Below are 18,489 nucleotides of genomic sequence, written 5' to 3' on the forward strand. Positions count from 1 at the left end.
ATTACTTACACCTTTTAGTGCAATGTTTTATATGAATATTAGAGATGGCTTAGCATTCATATGTCAGACCATCCATTCCTTCGCATCAAGGCAAGGGTGAAAATATTCATCTAGAACTAAAATAATTTTCTTCTTTTCTGGAAATGAAGGGTAGGTGTTTTCCATTTATTTCAAATATCTGAAACATTACTTAACTAGATTAAGATATATTGACACTACTGGTGCAGCAGAATTCCATTCAGCAAATTTATGAGTCAGAAGAGAAAAAAAAAAGAAAGAATTATCTAGAAAGCAAAAGAATGTTTAGGACAAAATGCCATTGTGTTGGAATCCCTCTGAAGATGGCGTGAAAGGTAGGGCAGTATTTCTCTGTGTAAACACGTCATTCTCAGTTTCACATCTATAGTTTCATATGAAGCTATGGGCTGCTCATGGAGAGAGTTACAAAGTTAATAAAATGCATTTAAAATTTCTAATATTATGTACAGTTTTATACGTCAAATGATACTTTCAGGATAAAGCAGTCTCAGACCTAAAACTGTGAGGGTGCCATAGAACGTATATATATGTATAGGCTTCTTTACTACCATTTCTACATATCTAATATAGTGAGTTTCATAGAAACTGAGGTAGAACATAATTAAAAACAGTGTTATTCCATAATGTTCAGTGATGAGTTTTTCTGGACTTCTATTTAAGTGTCTGCTATTGGTCCTCTGACAGTTAGAAAGTTCAGCCAAAGCTGATGAAGGAATCCATGTGTTTTAAGTCAGGTTCAGAGATAAAATAATAGGGAAAGTGAACAACTGGCTTCACTTAATATTTATGGGAACATGGGGATCGGTTCTCATACCATTGTAAATAAAAGATATTTCTACTGAAGTTTCTCATTCCATATATATGTGTAAATAATGTGAAGAGAGAATTAGACCTGCTGAGTTGTTAATTCCAGTGTAACGAAGAAGCTACAAGCACAGTGAACATCACTGATATTTAGTACTTGCGTCCCATATTCAGAAGGAAAAACTTTAGATATCTCCATTTCTCTGTGACACTTTCCCTGTTTTGCTATGTGAGAACTTAAAGCATCGTAGGACTATTGGGTTGAAGTTAGTTATACAGCCCTTGCAAATGGAAAAGTTACAGGATTTAACTTTCAAACACTTTTTAGAATTTTCTCATTTCATTGAGGAAGACATAACATTGACCCGGTATTGGGTTTTGTGCTTAATGTGTGTTCTCTGATAGGGAAAGGTGAATGAATCTTGTGCCATTTTAACTTAGTATCTTAACTTCCACAAACCAACATAATAAACATGATCTGTGTTTGGACGTTTTCACAGAGAAGGTTTTGATGTTGAAAGTTTATTCCTACTGTAATGCTTAAATATTTCTTCAATCCTTAACACTGTTTCTGGCATCTCAGTGTGGTTTTTCTACAGAAGAGGAACTGTTACATAATTACATGATGATTAGATTTTCTTTTTTTTTTTTTTTCTTCCTCTTTATCAATTCTTTTCACTTTTAATACCTCCTTTATCCTTCAGATTTTTTATTTTTTTAATATACTATTTTCTTGTGTTATATGGCCCACAAATTCAGCTTGGAACCTTTACTGTTCCTATCCTCAGAATAACATCCTCTTCCCCTTCCCCCTCCCTGATCTAGGGACGAACTCTCATCTGTATTTAAATGGGGAAAACTGAAACTGAAGGTCAGGATATTTTTTCATCTCTTTCAAGTCCTGAGTGAGCATCTTAAATGGATGGACCATCTTTCATCCTCTCTTGTTTGTAAATTATTTTTTTTTTTACTTTAAAAGCATTGGAATTGAGCTTTAGGGTCAATAATAATATTAAAAATACAAATTTTGCTCTCTATATAACACCACCATGTTAATTTTGTTTTGGTGTTCTATGCCCTGGGCTACAGTATTCTCACTTAACAAAATAAATCTACTTATTTTTCTTTCCTCTTTACGTCATATTTTAGTGTTTGTATCACTGTACAGATTACTCACAGCCTGTGGCCTCTGCTATATCATATTTGAATTCAGCAAGAGCAGGTTGGCTGTGATTTTTTAGTTGCAATCTATAATATGTATTTCTCTGTTTATATCCAGTATTATCACATTTTTTTCCACATAGAGTCTGAAGAGTTTATATTGAATATATATGAAGCATTTCTAAACCCACTGAAAGCACTAAAGCATTCATAACCAAATCTGCTTGCTGCTGAAAACCCCTACAAATAATTTATTCAAGAAATTGTCATCTTCTTTATTCCACATGCACATGCATGAATTAACACTTAATATGTTCTTCTAGTATTATTTAGAATGTAAGGTGACAAGTTCTTCTGGAATTTGAGAGTGATGCTAAGAAACTGGCTACAGTATTTTTTTTTAATTATTTTTTATTTTTTAAAATAGCAAACAGTACTAAGGTAGAATTGTATATATGAGATAGTAATAAAATCTCTAAACTTGGTGAAAGTCCTCCAAGGCTTATGCCAGATAGAGTTGTTCTTTTCATGTGTGTTAAAGAAAGTAAGGAGTACAACAGATTTGTTGGAATTCTGCTTTTTGCTGGGTGTTGGTTTGGAGGAGGGGGAGGATGGAGCTCTGTCTAACATCACATTCTTTCCTACATTCCTGACAAGAATTACATTTTAGGACTCAACTGTGGATTCACCAGATCCCTAAGAATGGGGCAACATATAATGGTGCTGGTCCACGAGTTGACCAGGCACTGCTCAATCCAATCCTTTGCCTAGCAGATTACTTTGACAGTTTTAGAGCTGTTTGGTAGTAACTTGTGAATAGTTTATGTTGATCCGGTCACTGCAGTATTCTTCTTTTGAATGTGTCAGTTTACTTTGATTATAACTGTTGTGAAAAACAGTCAAGGAAGAAAACCTCTGAATACAAGATATTCCTCGGGATACACTTGAGAATTTTCAGAAAAAATGCAAGAACAAAAAGTCCAATAAACACATGAGATCAGAAAAATATTAAAGGCCATGAAAGAAACATTGTCTCAGAAGATGAAGTTATTTGCAGGAGCAAAGCTAAGGTACAGGCATTTGCTGGGAAATGCTAAGGTAGGTGAGCCTGCCTCGGTTGTCATCAGGTGATGGCCAACCTTTAGGGAAAATATTCAGCTAGATTACTGTATACATTCTTGTGACTTCTTTGTTCTTAATGCAGAACAAACTGTTCTGTGATTTGTGAAGTCTGAAAAAGAATGAAATCCTTCCAATTCTTTGGGGAAGGGAAAGAACAACGGAGTGTGAGACTTTACATGGTCGAGGGGCAGTGATGCAGTGAGGGCCTGCGAGCACGCGTAGGCCCAGGGACTCCTGTCTCTATCCCGGCTCAACGCCAGGGAGAGATCTGGGTGTGCATCGCTCTTCTGCACGTGTACTGTCCCCCCAGCTAGGCAGGAGGCGCGTGCGTGTTGGATGGAAGCCTTGGTACGATCCAAACTGAGCGGCGGTGGGCGCGGGACGCTGATGTTTGCTGTGACGTGCCGGCAGCGCAGTGTGCGCGGGCCGGAGAGGTGGCTGTGGCGTGGAGGCGCAGCCTGCCCACCGTCCTGGGGCTCTGCCCTCTGCCTCACCTCTCTGTGTGCTTACTGACATGGGAAAGTGAAGGGTCATCACGGCCTCGCCAAGGTCATTTCATTTTCACTCTGCTGCCTGCAATGTGATGGCTAGCCTCGGACAGACAGTCTGGCCTATGATGAGTTTAGGACTGTATTAAAACTCCCCTGTTCTGCGAATCCCTAGGAAGTTGCGCTCCCACCTAAGAAACTGCTTAAGCACCTGAGGCTTAGCGTATGTGAAACTAGCATGAATCCTGCAGACTGTCAGTAAAGCAGTTTCATCCTTCTCGGAAGCATAGATAACATAAGCCATTTTTTTTCCTTTCTTTTTAGATCTGACAAACAGATTTTGCTCTCCAGAATGTTTTCAATAGTTTCTAATGTTAATTCCCATTACTGTTTATGAGCATAGGGTATTAATTTTTCCTTGCTCAAAGCTTAAAACAGAATCATTTTGAGACATAAGCAGGGGGAATCTCACACCTTCACAAGAGAAGCTATCCGTTGTGGTTTGCATTCTGGACATGTTTGCTGTGCTGCCGTCTGCACTGGGATGCTACAAAGCACAATGGAAGCATTTATAAAACTTTTTATTGACTAAGGACTGGACAGTAGCATATGGGAACATCAACAATTGCTAACTGATCATGAAATAAAGAAATTCCAGTATTCTAGTGTTATAAAAAGAAGGGGAAAAAAAAGTCATTCAGAACTTAGTCATATTGGTTCAGCTGTTGTAACCAAAGACTGATAAGATAATAGAGGTCTTTGTGGCTGTTTTCTACTGAAATGCTTTATCTTTATGATGCACTTGGGGCCCTTTAGAGTGGAAAGCTTTTTAAACTGCTGTTGGAGTTAGAACTCAAATTAGATGCTATTGCAATGGCAAGGGGGCTCCTTCGTCAGGCAGCCCTCACAAAGTGACTTTTATCTCCAAAGCCCTTCCATTAGATTGTTACTTTCTTCTGTTTTTCCTGTTTATTTTTGTTGACTTTTGCAGGCCTATTTTGTGGCATTTAAAAGGTGACCCAATCAAAAAAGGGTAAACGCTAAATGCTGGACAGAGCCTGTGAAGTAGAGACATCACAGCCTATCTGATGTGTGCTGCAGACTGCCGTGTTAGACAGAATGGTTTAACCAGGTTATCTCTGGGCAGCTAAGATCAAATACACTTTCTTTTATGTCTAGCATTGTGTTTTTGCTTTCTTTTCAAACAATGTCCACAAAAAAAAAAAAAAAAAAAAAAAAAAAAGGAGCTAACAGAGGAATTGATTCATATAGTCTTTTTTTTTTTTTTTTTTAAATGCTGAAATTGCTTAACTTGATTCAAAATCATTTTTGATTGTTGGTTGAATTGCTTTGGTTGATGATACTTTGTAACTGCAGTTATGTGATTTAAAGCTCTTCTTAGTTTCTGGCAAAGTCCACATTTCTTTCTTATATTACTGTCTCTTGATTTCATAAAAGTCACACTATGTGTTTATTCTAAAAACATAACAGGAGTAATCATTTGTGATTTATTAATTTGTATTTCCTGTAAGTATACAGGACAAAAGTTAGTTTAGATGCAGTGCATAAACAAGGATGATATTTGTCATGCTTTACACTAATCACAGAATTCAAGAGAACCAATAATACTTTGCAGCTGTGTAGAGATTCCATGCAAAGATCTCAAAGCACTTCAGAAGCATTAACTAACCAGGCATAAAAGCCTCTGATTGGTAGTGTTTTACTTTGTGTACATGTTGGGAAACTAAGGCAAGCACATTCAAGAACCCACAGTAATTTCATGTCACAGCTAAGAATTCTACTTCAGCAAGCTTTGGATCACGCCTGTAAATTTTTTGGCTTATTTATGACTCCAGTATTTTATCTTTTATTCACTTGATAGAATACGTGGTTTTATCTTGTTTTCTTTTGCTGAGTGTCAGAGATTAGTTTAAATTTTACTATGTAAGTCTAGAAGTCTATTTTTTGTTATTCCTACTTATTTTTTCCCCTTACCAGCAGTTATTATTCTGCCTGTATCTCATGACAACTTGCCACAAGGACAGTTCCCAATTTAACGTTGAAAAGCTTCCTTTGTTGACATGCAGCTACATCTGTATATAGACCGAATATGTAGGAGGTAATAGAAGTGTTGTAAGGTGGTAAACCAGAGATTGATATAGGAACTATAGTTATATTATGTATTAATACTTACAGGATACTATATTTTTACTCTTTTTTGGTAATGCTTAGGTAGATAAAATGGAAGATGATGTTTATAATTTTTATGAAATACATCCTAAGATATACAATGATCTTTGTATTATTTTGTGTACCAGAAATCATGTAGTATTGTGATCAGTTTTAAAAGACAATTTTTTGCCACAAGCAAAATTCTTTCTAAATGTAATTTTAGGCCACAAGTTGAACTCTTCTATCTTTTTCAGCAGATTTATAGCTACTTTTATTTTCTCATTCCTGGTTAGATTGACCTATGACCAGAATTTCTCCAAAGTTCTCTTTGATGCCCTATTTCTGTTCAGTCTGACAATTTCATCTCAATTTGTGTTCAAATCCATACAAAGATAAAAGGTAAAACAACAAGCACACAAGGAAAAATTAAAATATTTATACGAACAAATTATTTTTCAGTTTACAATTATAGTCACAAAGGCAAGAACATATAACCAAGGGACTATCAAAAATAGTAATTTTTTTTCCTGAACTTTTGTTGAGACTGTTATATTTTCATTTTAAAAAGAAGTCCTTAAATACTATTGACTTCTCACCAACACTCAAAATTTCAAATACTGCTGGTAGAGGGAGTCAATGGATCAAATTCAGTATATCTGAAGTCACTGAAATAAAGGCCCCTAAGAAAAATGTGTCAATTTTAAAGGTCTTTCCTAACTGAAGACCATTTTGTGATAGAGCCAAAGGTTAATAAAATCAGTAGTGAATGTAGCAATTTTACAGATAAGCTATTGACAACAAGTGTAGTTACTTGAATAAAAAGCTAATTCAGTTCTAAAATGCCACATGCAGTAGCAGTGAATAGCTGCTTTTAGGTGCTTTCTGGAGGAGGATAAAATACAGAATCACAGCACTCTTCTTTTCCAGCATCCCTGGCTGCCTGTAAATTGCTGTGAATGGGACTGTAGGCTGACAGGCTCTATTAAGACAAACTGCCTTTCTCATCGGAGAGATAAAATAAATCAGGTGTTTAGTCAAATTAAAATACTTCAGATGGAGCAGGCCCTGGGGAGCACTGATCCACCTGACAAATCTGAGAGAAACTCAAGACAGATGTGTTTTGGGGATAAGGAAGACCCCATGGAAAAAAAAATGCAGTGCTGCCTTTGGAGCAAGAGAATAGGATTAGAACAGAGAGCTGTGATATATAATATTTTATGGAAGCTGGCATATTTACTGTGTATTTTTTACTAAGCTTTTTGTTTTATCTGTTTTTATGGCAAATACATTTTACAGATAGCTATATTTTTATTTTATTTATAGATATTTTTAGTCAGCAGCAGAAGTTTATTTACTGGTAATGAGTTTAGGAATCTCATTGCTTGCTGCAGTAAGTGGATGCAAAACAGATGATGATGGCACACAGCTACTGATGACCCCTCTTGCCCCAGCCAGATCAGCTCAATCTGGTCTGCATTCTGAGCAAGTTGTTTTTTATTGGTATTTAAACTGTAAAATAATGGTTGGGGTTTTCCACTCTGAAATTAAATTATACCTCCCCCCTACACTTTTCAGACAACAACATTCTGCATCTTACGCTTTTTCTTGACTTGAGCAGCATTCAGTTAGGTGTCTTGCAGCTTCATGGAGGTCTTGTTATTTTCCAGGAGCACAGTGTGCATTTTGTGGTCATCAGTTCTATTCTGTTGTTGGATTACATAGCACAGTGCAAATTAAAGAGTAGAGTACTTTCAATGGGGTCATTCATTTCAGATGTGTTTCTTGGGCTGGGGTGGGGGGGGGTGGAGGAGGGCAGGAAAGAAAAGAAGTTACAATGAATTCCTGAATAAGAACAGTTACTTCTGGCTGCTATGGTATAAAATTCAGAGAAAAAAAAAAAATAAAAAAAAAGTGACCTTATAAATTTGCTGCAACTATATCAAATGGTTCTAACTAATCATAACAAAACAGTCAAATTTTGTAGGCTTAGCAAGCACTCTTTGTGGTAGCTTTCTATTCATATTATGAAGCAAGTACAGAGTATGCAGAATAATATGGAAATGGAGCAGGAGATTAATATCTGCTTTGGGTGTGTAAAATATTTTATGACTGTAAAGTCAGGGGCGTGTATTACAATGCCAAAGCTGCCTGACAGATGTGAAAGTCTCAAGCTGTGGTTTCCCAGGTGGTAGTGGATAGCAGTAAGCATCGTTTGAGACAGCAAGTTGCTTTCCTTTGGCTTTCTAAAATAGGTGGGGTGGTTGATCTCTTCTAGTCATGATGAGCAAGAGAGTTTTTCTTTGGCAGAACAGTCTTTTATCAGTGAAAATTAGTTTCAGTATACAATAACATATTCAAAAGTGCCCAAGAAACCTTTGATCCATGCAAAATCTTCAAGACTGAATAATACAGTTTAAGAGGCTTAAGGTAAGTCTATACTGAAGTTACAGATGATTGAACTGATGTCAACAGTGTGGAACACAGTACAAGCTAACAGATCCTGGAAAGGCAGTACCTTCAGTGCAGACATTTTCCTGGACGTGTACCTGCCTTAGCTTACTTTCAAAAATCTTTATCTGTTGTTATTTTGAAACAGTTTTTTGTACAGAACTATTTTATTGCTTCAATCGTGCATATCATGCTAAGGTTTTGCAATGAGTTGGTCTGAATAGTAGCATGTCCTTTAGCTTTAACTTCATGCATCCATCATACTTCTTGTGACTAAGAAAATTGCTAACCATTTCTAAAACTTCTGCTACAACAAAAGTTACTAATTTTTCCTGTCTGGAGGCCTATGTCACATGTCTACTGAATTAAGAGTTGGCATCACAGGGTACGGAAGTGTCAGTTTGTTGCAGACTCTTTTAAAACTAAAGATAGTTATAGTGTCTAAGAAATAGAATATTTCCAGTACTTTATGTTGTTAAATGCACTTGTAGAAAGAAATGTACAGGAAAAAAAGTTACTCCTTGTTTCTGGGAGTTTGCTTTGTGTAGAGTGAATGACTTACGCCATGCAGATTCTCCTTCCATAGAAAACAATTCTAGACAGAGGTTTTCTTGTATGCTGCTTTTGCAAATTAAATTCTGTTTAAGAATAATATTGGTCCCAACATAGCACAGTGCAAGTAGTAGAGCATCTTGTGTTTGTCAGCTGCTTGGCAGGAGTCTGTTTGTCTTCCCTCTCCTTACAAAACCTGTCAACCTCTTTCTTCTCTTCCCTAGAAGATACCCATCTTACTCCTGGGAAGAAGGTGGAGTCATAATTTTGGTTACAATTTCTCCATTCCCTCCCAGGTCCTGTTCCTCACACATTTTCTTCCTCTTCAAAAGTCCTGTGACTTCTTTATCACAATCCTTTATTGTGAATGGAGGAAAGGAAGTACACGAATACCCTCTCTTCTGTGCCACTTCTCCTATCACTGTGGCACATTACAGACCTGACTAGTTCTTGATTTGGTTCGTTTCTTCTCTAACTTTCAGTTCTCCTGTACAACATAAAATTGCTTCATTTATCCCACTTCCAACTGTAAGCCTCTTTCAGATGCTCTTCCAATATTCCTGAACTGCTACCTCACTGTAATTATATTACCTCTTATGGAGCTGTGGGTCTGAGATGCTCATACAAGGAAATGCAGTGTATGGCTCGAATACAGGAGCTGACATTGCTGTTTGTGACAGAGTAATATGTTCATACATAAGATGGGATATTTTTGGATTGATTTGAAAAAGGACCCCGTACTCTCTTCTTAGGAGACCCGTGCAATTTACCCATAAACAGACCATTAAGCATCATTAGTGCAAAGAATAAATGTACCGTAGTTTCATATTAATTAAGTGCTCTCTGTAGAGTAAACTTTGAAAGTTAAATGAAAATTTTTAAGCCATTTTCTTAGGTTAGCCATTTCTCTTAGGGACAAATAGAGCTCATTTTTAATACGCATTCCATAACCAAAGCTTACATTTACCCAAATGACCTACCAGATATATGAGTATTTTTGAGAAATTATCAGTAAACTATTAAGCTGCTTCTTCCACTGAATGACATATTTTATTTTTTTTTCTAGCATTTTTACATACTTGGGGAAAAAAACAACAAAATATATAAAGTGAAGGAAAATCATGTCTAATGAACTGTGAATGTATTTGTCACACTGGGCAGATTTAGATGGAAAAGATATAGGGATTTGTACGTAGTGCATTGTTAATTACTCCTGTCATAAAAAAAGAAATACTCTATATCTCTTCTGCTTCAATTTTTGTTATATTCTCCACTGCTTAGAGCACAGCAAAGTTATGTGCTAGATTCTTTTGGGATTTGTTAGTAAAATATATATTCAAGCTGCTACTTGAAATAAGCATGTTGGTGATTCAGCCATTTTTTTTGTGAATATTTCTTGGTAACTATTGTCTATCTCATATTTACAGTACATCTTTCCTGCACATTTAGGTACACCAGAAAGCCTGGCAGAAAAAGAGCGACAGCTCTCTACTATGATCACCCAGCTGATCAGCTTACGGGAGCAGCTCCTGGCTGCCCATGATGAACAGAAAAAGCTGGCAGCCTCACAAATTGAAAAACAACGGCAACAAATGGACCTTGCTCGCCAACAGCAAGAACAGGTGAGGCTCCGAGAAACAAACCTGCGAAAAGGTTTCATGCAGAATGCTTATCATAAACACTTCTGCTTGGTGTTTCGTTTCATCTTTTTTGTTGAAAGACCTTAAATATCTTCAGAAATTACATCTTTTTCCAGATAGATGAAATATCATAGTACCCTGAGAAAAACAGTGAGTCTGGACTTTCAAATAATTTTTTTTCCTGGAATAAATGGCATTTGATAGATTTCACAGTTCTTTTTTCTTGCACTGAGATGGAATTTGGGGAGTTACAAGTAAGCCAGACTATAACCATTATTTAACTGTTTCTATTTTTGACAAAAAAATAATTGAACAAAAAACCTTAAGCATCCTCAAACCTTCAAATATCTTCTATAAGGAAGGTCTGATTTATTTGTTAGTGTTATGTGGTTGTTTTTTTATTTTTTTTTGTTGTTTTTTTTTTTTTTTTTTTTTTTAAAAAAGATGCAGTTGTCCAAAGAGCTGTCCTTTTCTTATTGTACAAAAGTGTAACAACAGTGATCCCATATACCAGTCCCCTAGTCATTAGATCAGACAGATCCAAATTAATGTGTGGTTTTTAGGAATCTGACATTATTACTAGAATTATCTTTTCAGTTAAATGTATTTTATAGGATATATACAGCAATATATGCTCTGTTGATTTTAATGAGTTGTGACGTCTGGTATTTTATGTGCTTGAGTATTTGCCCACATGTAGGAATATGGACTCATCCCCTAATGGAAAATAACATAAAGGAACACTGTAAAAAAATCAGAAGTTAGAATGTCATTTAGCCATCCAGAGATGACACAGTAATTAACTATTGACACTTGTGAATAAGCTAGCACAAATTAATCTTGACACATTTGCAGACGAGTGATATCTTACAGTGAACACTTTGTAATTATATTTCAAAATGAAAATTAAATGACACTTAAAACTAGGTTGTCATGCTCAATGAAGCGAGCATGTAGCTCAACCGATAGGCAAATAAAATTCAGAATTTGAGCCACATGGTGCTTGTGTACCCTACTTTTCTGTGTCAAGCCTATACATCAAGGCTATGCTATGGTAATTGCGGGGTATTGGATACATTTTATATCACAGTACTGCTCCATCTGAGAGGAACCATTGACAATGGAGGCTTCATGGTATATTTCTGGTTTTCATCAGGAAATGCCTGTTCAGATGGTACTGTGTTGTACATACAGGTACAAAAAGCTGTTCACAGACAGTCTGAACTCCAGCAGAACACAGTGCCTTTGCACATGTAAACAAAGATCTTATCCCTTGCCTTGGCTATAGCTTACCGGGTTAAGTAGCAGCCAGGTCACTAGGAGCTCCAAACGATTCTGGGCATGGGATACTGTGTATCTGTGAAAAGAGATACAGCACTCATGAAGAATGACCCATGGTGCAGGACCATGTGGTGTTTCAGTGTGAAATTACAAATAATTTCTTTCTGAGGTTGAATATCATGATAATCTTTCTGTTACCTTCACTGAGATTTTGGCAGCAGGGACAATGTGCTGGGACAATAAACCCAACAGAGCTTATCTTTAGTGACAAGCACTGCACTTCTAAGATGGAATATCACAGTTGGTGTGTTACTCATTAGAAATAGTAACTCCAGCACCCATACAGGTTTTAAAATATTCTCTGTATCACAGTTACCATTAGAGTTGCTTTTCCAAGCACAGACACTGCTGCTGACCGCTGACATGACAACACATGATCTGAGGTCCTAGGAGCTGCCCCTCGACTACCTGGGCACACAGGCTGCTAGCTCTGTTAGAACTCCCTTTGTCACCAGCAGACTAGGGCCTGCTTCTTCGATCTTCATTCACCATACTTTTATTGACTTTACTGGAAGATTTGTTCAGAAAGATTGGAACACCAGGCTCATAAAGGGAGCTTGATCTCTGTTACAAGCCTCAGTGTAGTGGGCTATGACAGTTGTTTGATTCCTTTTCTGTGCGGCACTTTGCCTTCATCCTGTCCCAGACCATGTAGACCTCAATTTATCTCTCTGAGGCCATATGCAAGACTTAAAATATGTATGAGTTTTGTGTTGGTCTCCCATACAAAAGTGAATTTTAACTGTAGCAGTGAAAAAAATTACAGAGTTATTTGCAAGTGACAAAGTGAGAGATTAAAGAAATGACAGACTTCATCTCTGTGTGTGCACAATTACAAGCTGTTAATATGTAACTGCAGATTCCTTACGAGTTAATCGGAACAGTTTGCACTAAAACTATGTGATTGTTTATTTCGAAATCAACCTTGCTACATTTCTGTAATTTTTTTATCATAAAAACATTTTACTTAGCTTTCTCTGTTTATAACAGAGTAAGCGTGCTCGGAAGATGGTGGGGAAGGAGACCAGGAGCGTCTTTGCCAAAACAGAAACAGTCAATTTGAGTGACCAAACCACCTTTGTCACCAACTTCTTGCTGTTTTATGCTGTTCCTCTGCTCTAGATAAATATTTATAGGAGGGGAAATTATACTTAAGAAATGAAGGTAGCAGAAGTGCTGAGGCTGGGGTTTCCAGGAAACACAAATCTTGTCCTTGTTGCAGTCTGCTGCACTGTTACCCTTCTAAAGCAGAAGCCCAGTTCTTCCCCCAGCTCCCTGCAGCTTCTCCCCGTAGCTGCAGTCCATGTTACCCACTGCAGGGAGCAGCCCTGCGGTCTGAGGGCAGGCTCCTATTTCCCTTCTGCTCTTGCATGCTGATTTTGGACGGTTTGTGGGTATGGGGGGTGGGCGTGGGATGTCTGTAGCAGATTCTCTCTGTCTCTTAGTGTTCTCTGCCCTGAACACTTGTTTCTCTCCATCTGTGTTAGAGAAGGGATAGAGAGAACCTTTATCCTCCAGATCCCTTATTGAATCTACCAAATAAGGCTAAGAATATCTACATATATCACAGGGTTGTGTTGAGGATGAGTTACTGAGCATCAGGTACTGCTTTTACACAGAATGAGACCCTAGTTCCTTGAGTAGTTATAAGGAAGACTTCAAGATTTACAAGAGAAGTAATATGCTGCTCATTGTGAATGAAGTTAGAGAAGCTTGCCCTAGGAGCTTGTGCTGAATAGTGAAACATCTATAAATACTAGCTAAGGCTCCAGTTCAGCAAAGCAGGAAAATGTGTGTTTAACCTTAAGCACCTGAGTAATCCCATCCCCATTCAGCAAAGCACTTAATTTTAAGCGTGTGTTTCATTCCCATTGTAGCTAACAGTAATGCATCATAGTCAAAGATCACCACAGGCTTAAATGCTTTGTTGAATAGTGATGAGATTATTCACATGCACACAGCTAAACCCATGTTTCTATGCTTTGCAGAGTTGAGGCCTAGGTGCTTAAAATACATATTTCTTACTGGCTAACTAGAATTTATGTTGGATTTAAATTTAAAATGTTTACCTTACATATACAGATACCTTTAAAATAGGCATAATTAAAAAAAATGATGCTTAAAAATATAATAAAGAATAACTAATGAGATGTTTTTCACTCAATAATAATGAAGTTTCAATATTACTGTTTTAATTTAATGGAAATTTTATTTCTAATAGATTGCAAGACAACAGCAGCAACTTCTGCAACAGCAGCACAAAATCAATCTACTGCAGCAGCAAATTCAGGTCAGTGTGTTTTATTGCTCTCTTCTGATTATACTTAAATTCCGTCTATGGAGAAGGAAGGATCTAAAATAAAGCAGCCACATGCTTTACTAACAAGCCTTAGTAAAGATGCTCTTTATGGAGGGGCTTTGTGTCTTAGAAAATTGTCAAACATCTTAATAGAAAGAGCTTTTCTGTAATAAGCAGAGTTGTCTTCTGAAAGTTATGAATTATTTCTTAAATCTTGTAATTTAATTCTGAAATCTGCAATCAGTTTGACTTGTACTGTGTGAAGTAAAAGCAGAGGCTCAATTATTGTTTATAGAATTCCTTAGTCTACAAAGGCAAAGTTGGCTTTATAAGAAGGTTAGAAGAATGTTTTCCATTTCATTGACTAAAGCAAACAGCTATAGTATAGGATAATAGACATTGAGACAGTATGAAGTCCCTGGGACCAGTCTGCTCGTGTACAAAGACCCACAGATATGTGTCCCATGTACCTTTGGAGTAACTGTACCCTCGTGGACCTGGGAGTGTTCTGGAGGTATTCAATTATCTGTACTTGTACTCAGAACCTGGTTTAATTTTGTTCAAATATATGTGGGTAGGGAGTGACATACGTGACTGTACTACCTCTCTGCTTCCCACTTTGTTTGAAAGCATGGGCCTGGTCTTTGATTTAAATATTTTGTTTTGGTCTGACAGATGATAGTGCTGCAAATTGGTTCTTATAGGCTTGGACTAACAGGTTTTTTCCTTAATCATCTGATTTCCATTTTACTAGATGATGAAACTGAAGTTTTGCCTTCCCTCATCCCAAAGGAATGCTTCTAAATGCTTTTGCAAATATTGTCATTGTCTATTGGAAGACTGAGTTTTTATATTAGGTGTACAGAAAGGATGGAAGGGATGTAAGAATAGTGAAAGGAAAAAATACACCATCTTCTCTAAGTGTTATTTGCAAGTCTGGCTTCAGAAAACAAAGAATCATATAAAAAAAATCTTGGCATAAAAGCTAAGGCTGAAACATAGCTGAGTCTGCTAAGCAAAACAGTTGTTTGCATGAGAAATTCCTAATTTTTAAAATTCCTTTAAAAATTGGGACACAGAAAGATGAATCATGACCAGGTAACTTTTGTTTCTATTTGGAGAATGTGAGTATATTTTACTGGAAACTATCCCACTCTGTAGTAAAAAGTTCAAAGGTACGTTATATTTCAGTTGACTCAATAGTTTCCAGTAGCTTTACCCTTCCACTGACTCCAGTGGAAGAAATGCAGTTTTAGAATAAGTTACAGGTTCATTTTAGAATGAGTTGCATGTTCATTTTCTTTTTCACTCCCAATTTTCCTCTTACATAGTGCTGAACCCTCCACAAATTTTCTTTCCCATTCTTTCCTAGATGTATATACAAAGAACTGTTTTAATGATTGTTCTGTTCATGTGATCTAAATTATTTCTTGGTGAACCTTCCATAGATTTGTTTAAAAATTCTTGCTGATATAAGCTACTCTTATTCCATAGCTCCTCAGTAGTTTGGACTCTTCATTTATCTTTATATTTACATGAATCTCATCAATGCATTTGGGACAGTGAGGAATGTTTCCTCTCCCAGCTTGGTAGTAGTGGGCATCTCATTGCTCAAGGAGCATTGTAGGCTCCAGCATGAAGCACTAGGCATGTTGGGCAGATGCCATTTCAAACACATTCATCTTACGAGGAGATTACTAAAAAAAGAGTTTGTTAGGAGATTGTTTCCTAGGCTAAACACCAGCTTACATAGTCCATTTGCTTGTGAGCCAAGTGGTTCTTCTTTGTTTTATTTGTTCTTTCTTAATTCCATGGCAGGTTTGCTGGCCAGGAGTTGCTTGGGAGGGAAGTCAGTTGCTAAGTTGCCTCTACAGTTCATAATAGGTTTGTTGCTATTGAACCCATTACAAGTGTTGCAGTTTGTTGAGACCTGTAGCTCTTTAAGGGCTATAGGTGGGAGGGATGGAGGTAAACCAGGAGGCAGGTGGGAGATGCAGCACTGTGTTCATTCTCCCAGGTCCCCTTCCAGCAACTTCCCAGGAAACCTCAGTCCTGATACTGAAGTCACACTGGTGACTCTGGGTGGAATTCATCATATCAAATGCAGATAACTGCAGTGTAGACTCTGTCTCGATTAATTATCCAGATTGTTTTTATAGTGAACAGAGACAAGCAGAGTGAATAGTTTTAGGATGCAATTCATCTTGTCCTAAAGTAGACATTTAAAATATGTCAGATTAATTGTTCCCTAAAATGGCTGTTTCTCTCCATTAGCTATAAATGATATGCATGCCGATGCCTATAGTGTAGAGATCTGAAGTGAGGTGAGGTGAATCACGCTCTCTGTGGCTTGAGGGGAAAAAACAATTTTCTAATAAATGTTTACATTCTCAGTTTAGTTTTTGGGCTTGGTAGGATTCGGAACTGTGTCCCCAACAGCTTGCTTGATTTTATTCAGAAGGTGCATTTGTTTAAAAACACTCTTGAGCAACCGTTTTCAGGAAACAGCAATTACTTACATAAAATGGTGTGGATTCTTATCTATACTTTCTGTTCATGACAAAACAATAATACTCTTCCCTGACACTCCCCTTTTGAAAAGATTACAAAATATAAGTAGCACAGGTGCCATCTGGGCATGGGCCTATTCATGGCACAGCTACTTGAAATAAGTACAGTATGTTCTCCAGGATGCAGGAGTGGGGCATTGCTGATGCAATGTTTTCATCAGGAGACACACAGTGTACCACTGTCATCTTCTGAGATACAGTGTTAATTCTGAAACAATAATTTCTGTGAATAAGTGTGCCCAGGTTATTTAACCATTTAACCAATTAGAAATTACCTTAGGTGGGGCTTACAAGATTTCTGTCAACAACATATGAAAGTTGAAATAATCCATATTAAATTAAACACACCTTTCCCTGGACACCCACTGGGTTAATTTACTGAGAATTTTCACTATTTGGTATTTATTATTTACACTGTGTTGTATATTATTTGTTTATTTAATCATTTTAACACCTTATTTAATTTTGTTTTGTTTTGTTTTTAAGACCATTTACTGGAGCACCTTACTCCATACAAAGCTTTGTCAACAATCTCTGAGCAAAGAAGACATTAGCTGGGCTTAGCATACAAAAACAACATAGGTATTTCAAGAGTACTGAGGTCATTAATTGTTCTGCATAATTGTCTCATGTTTTCTGAGTGACACTAATGTTACTTTCAGGGCGTGCATGCTGGGGAAAGCAGTTTTGTTTGTTTGTTAAAGGGAGTGGGAATCTGGAGTTGTTCTCAGTTCTGTCTCTGATTATCTGAAATCTGGCAAACTGTTTCCTGTCCCTCAATTCAAACATCATGTTTTGAGAATCTTAGATGAAAATTTTCAAATAAATGCAGTGTATTATTACTTTTCAGATCAAATGTTCCTGATGTTCATAAATTTTCTCCAGAGAAGACCATAGAGATAAGATGAAATCTAGTATGCCAAATTAAGTTCTTCGTTCTGCAAAGCTGTGCAGAAAAATCATTGCTTTTAGTGGAATTAAAGTTGAGAAAATACTGTAGGGCAAGTAAGAGGTCACAGATCACTCTCCAGGTTGATTTAGATTTTTTAAAATAAATTTATTTTTTGTTTAATAAAAAGTATTCATTCTTAAAGTACAAGGGACAAAATGAGATGATTTCAAGGACACCTCTTAGCCTGTGCTGTGAAAGCAAAAACCTCTAGGGATAAGGGAAACAGCTGCTAAAGGAGGAATTTGGTTGTACATCATGAAGACTACATTGGAAGAAGGGAAGGCTTGCAGCTCTAGAGCATTTGAACCTCGAGAACCACTTGAGGCCCTGAAATCCCTGAAATCAGTGCCTTGTTGCCAGGATTCAGTCCTTTCTGAAAGAGGCTTGGGGACTGCTTCTGACCCCACCATGTCCAGCTGAGGAAGGGTTTGGGTCCCACTGGTGCTTGGAGCATGTTGTTCTGGGATTTCTCTCCAGGGGCAGAGTGTTGTGTGGATTTAAGAGATGAAACTTTGAGGTCCCTTCTCTGGTGGGCAGGCTTTGTTAGGAGGAGCCCTAAACTGTGGCTGAAATCTTTAAAAGGGACACTGGTTGTTGAGCTTTTCTGCAAGAACTTGCAATAGGTATTACAGTGACAGCCGACTCAAACTGCCTTTGTCTATTTCCCTTCACCGTATTCTCCTGCACTATGCTCGATGCCACTGCAGGTCATTTAGTTTTCTGTTTGAATCAGTATGATTTCCATCGCATAGGAAAACTGGCTTCCTCTGGTCTCATAAGTATTCTGTGTTAATTCAACCACTAGAAATTATTTCTAATAGTAATTTTTTTTTTCTAATTTTAATCTATACATTCATGCTGTTGTAGTTTCATATTAACATTCTTGCATTTTCTCTTTCAG

General features: G+C 37.1%; 1 protein-coding gene across 6 annotated transcripts in view; it reads left to right on the top strand.

The window, feature by feature from the left end:
- Positions 1-18,489, top strand: part of SOX6 (SRY-box transcription factor 6) — a 337,003-nt gene that overhangs the window by 179,341 nt on the left and 139,173 nt on the right. For all 6 annotated transcript variants that reach the window (XM_032984902.2, XM_042784521.1, XM_042784522.1 and 3 more), the window contains 2 exons: positions 10,236-10,408; positions 13,989-14,057. In XM_032984902.2, coding sequence (XP_032840793.1) covers positions 10,236-10,408; positions 13,989-14,057 — 242 coding nt within the window. The remainder of the gene's footprint in view (positions 1-10,235; positions 10,409-13,988; positions 14,058-18,489) is intronic.

This window comes from Tyto alba, unplaced genomic scaffold (assembly GCF_018691265.1).
Source record: "Tyto alba isolate M040663 unplaced genomic scaffold, T.alba_DEE_v4.0 Super-Scaffold_8, whole genome shotgun sequence".
Classification (NCBI taxonomy): Eukaryota; Metazoa; Chordata; class Aves; order Strigiformes; family Tytonidae; genus Tyto; species Tyto alba.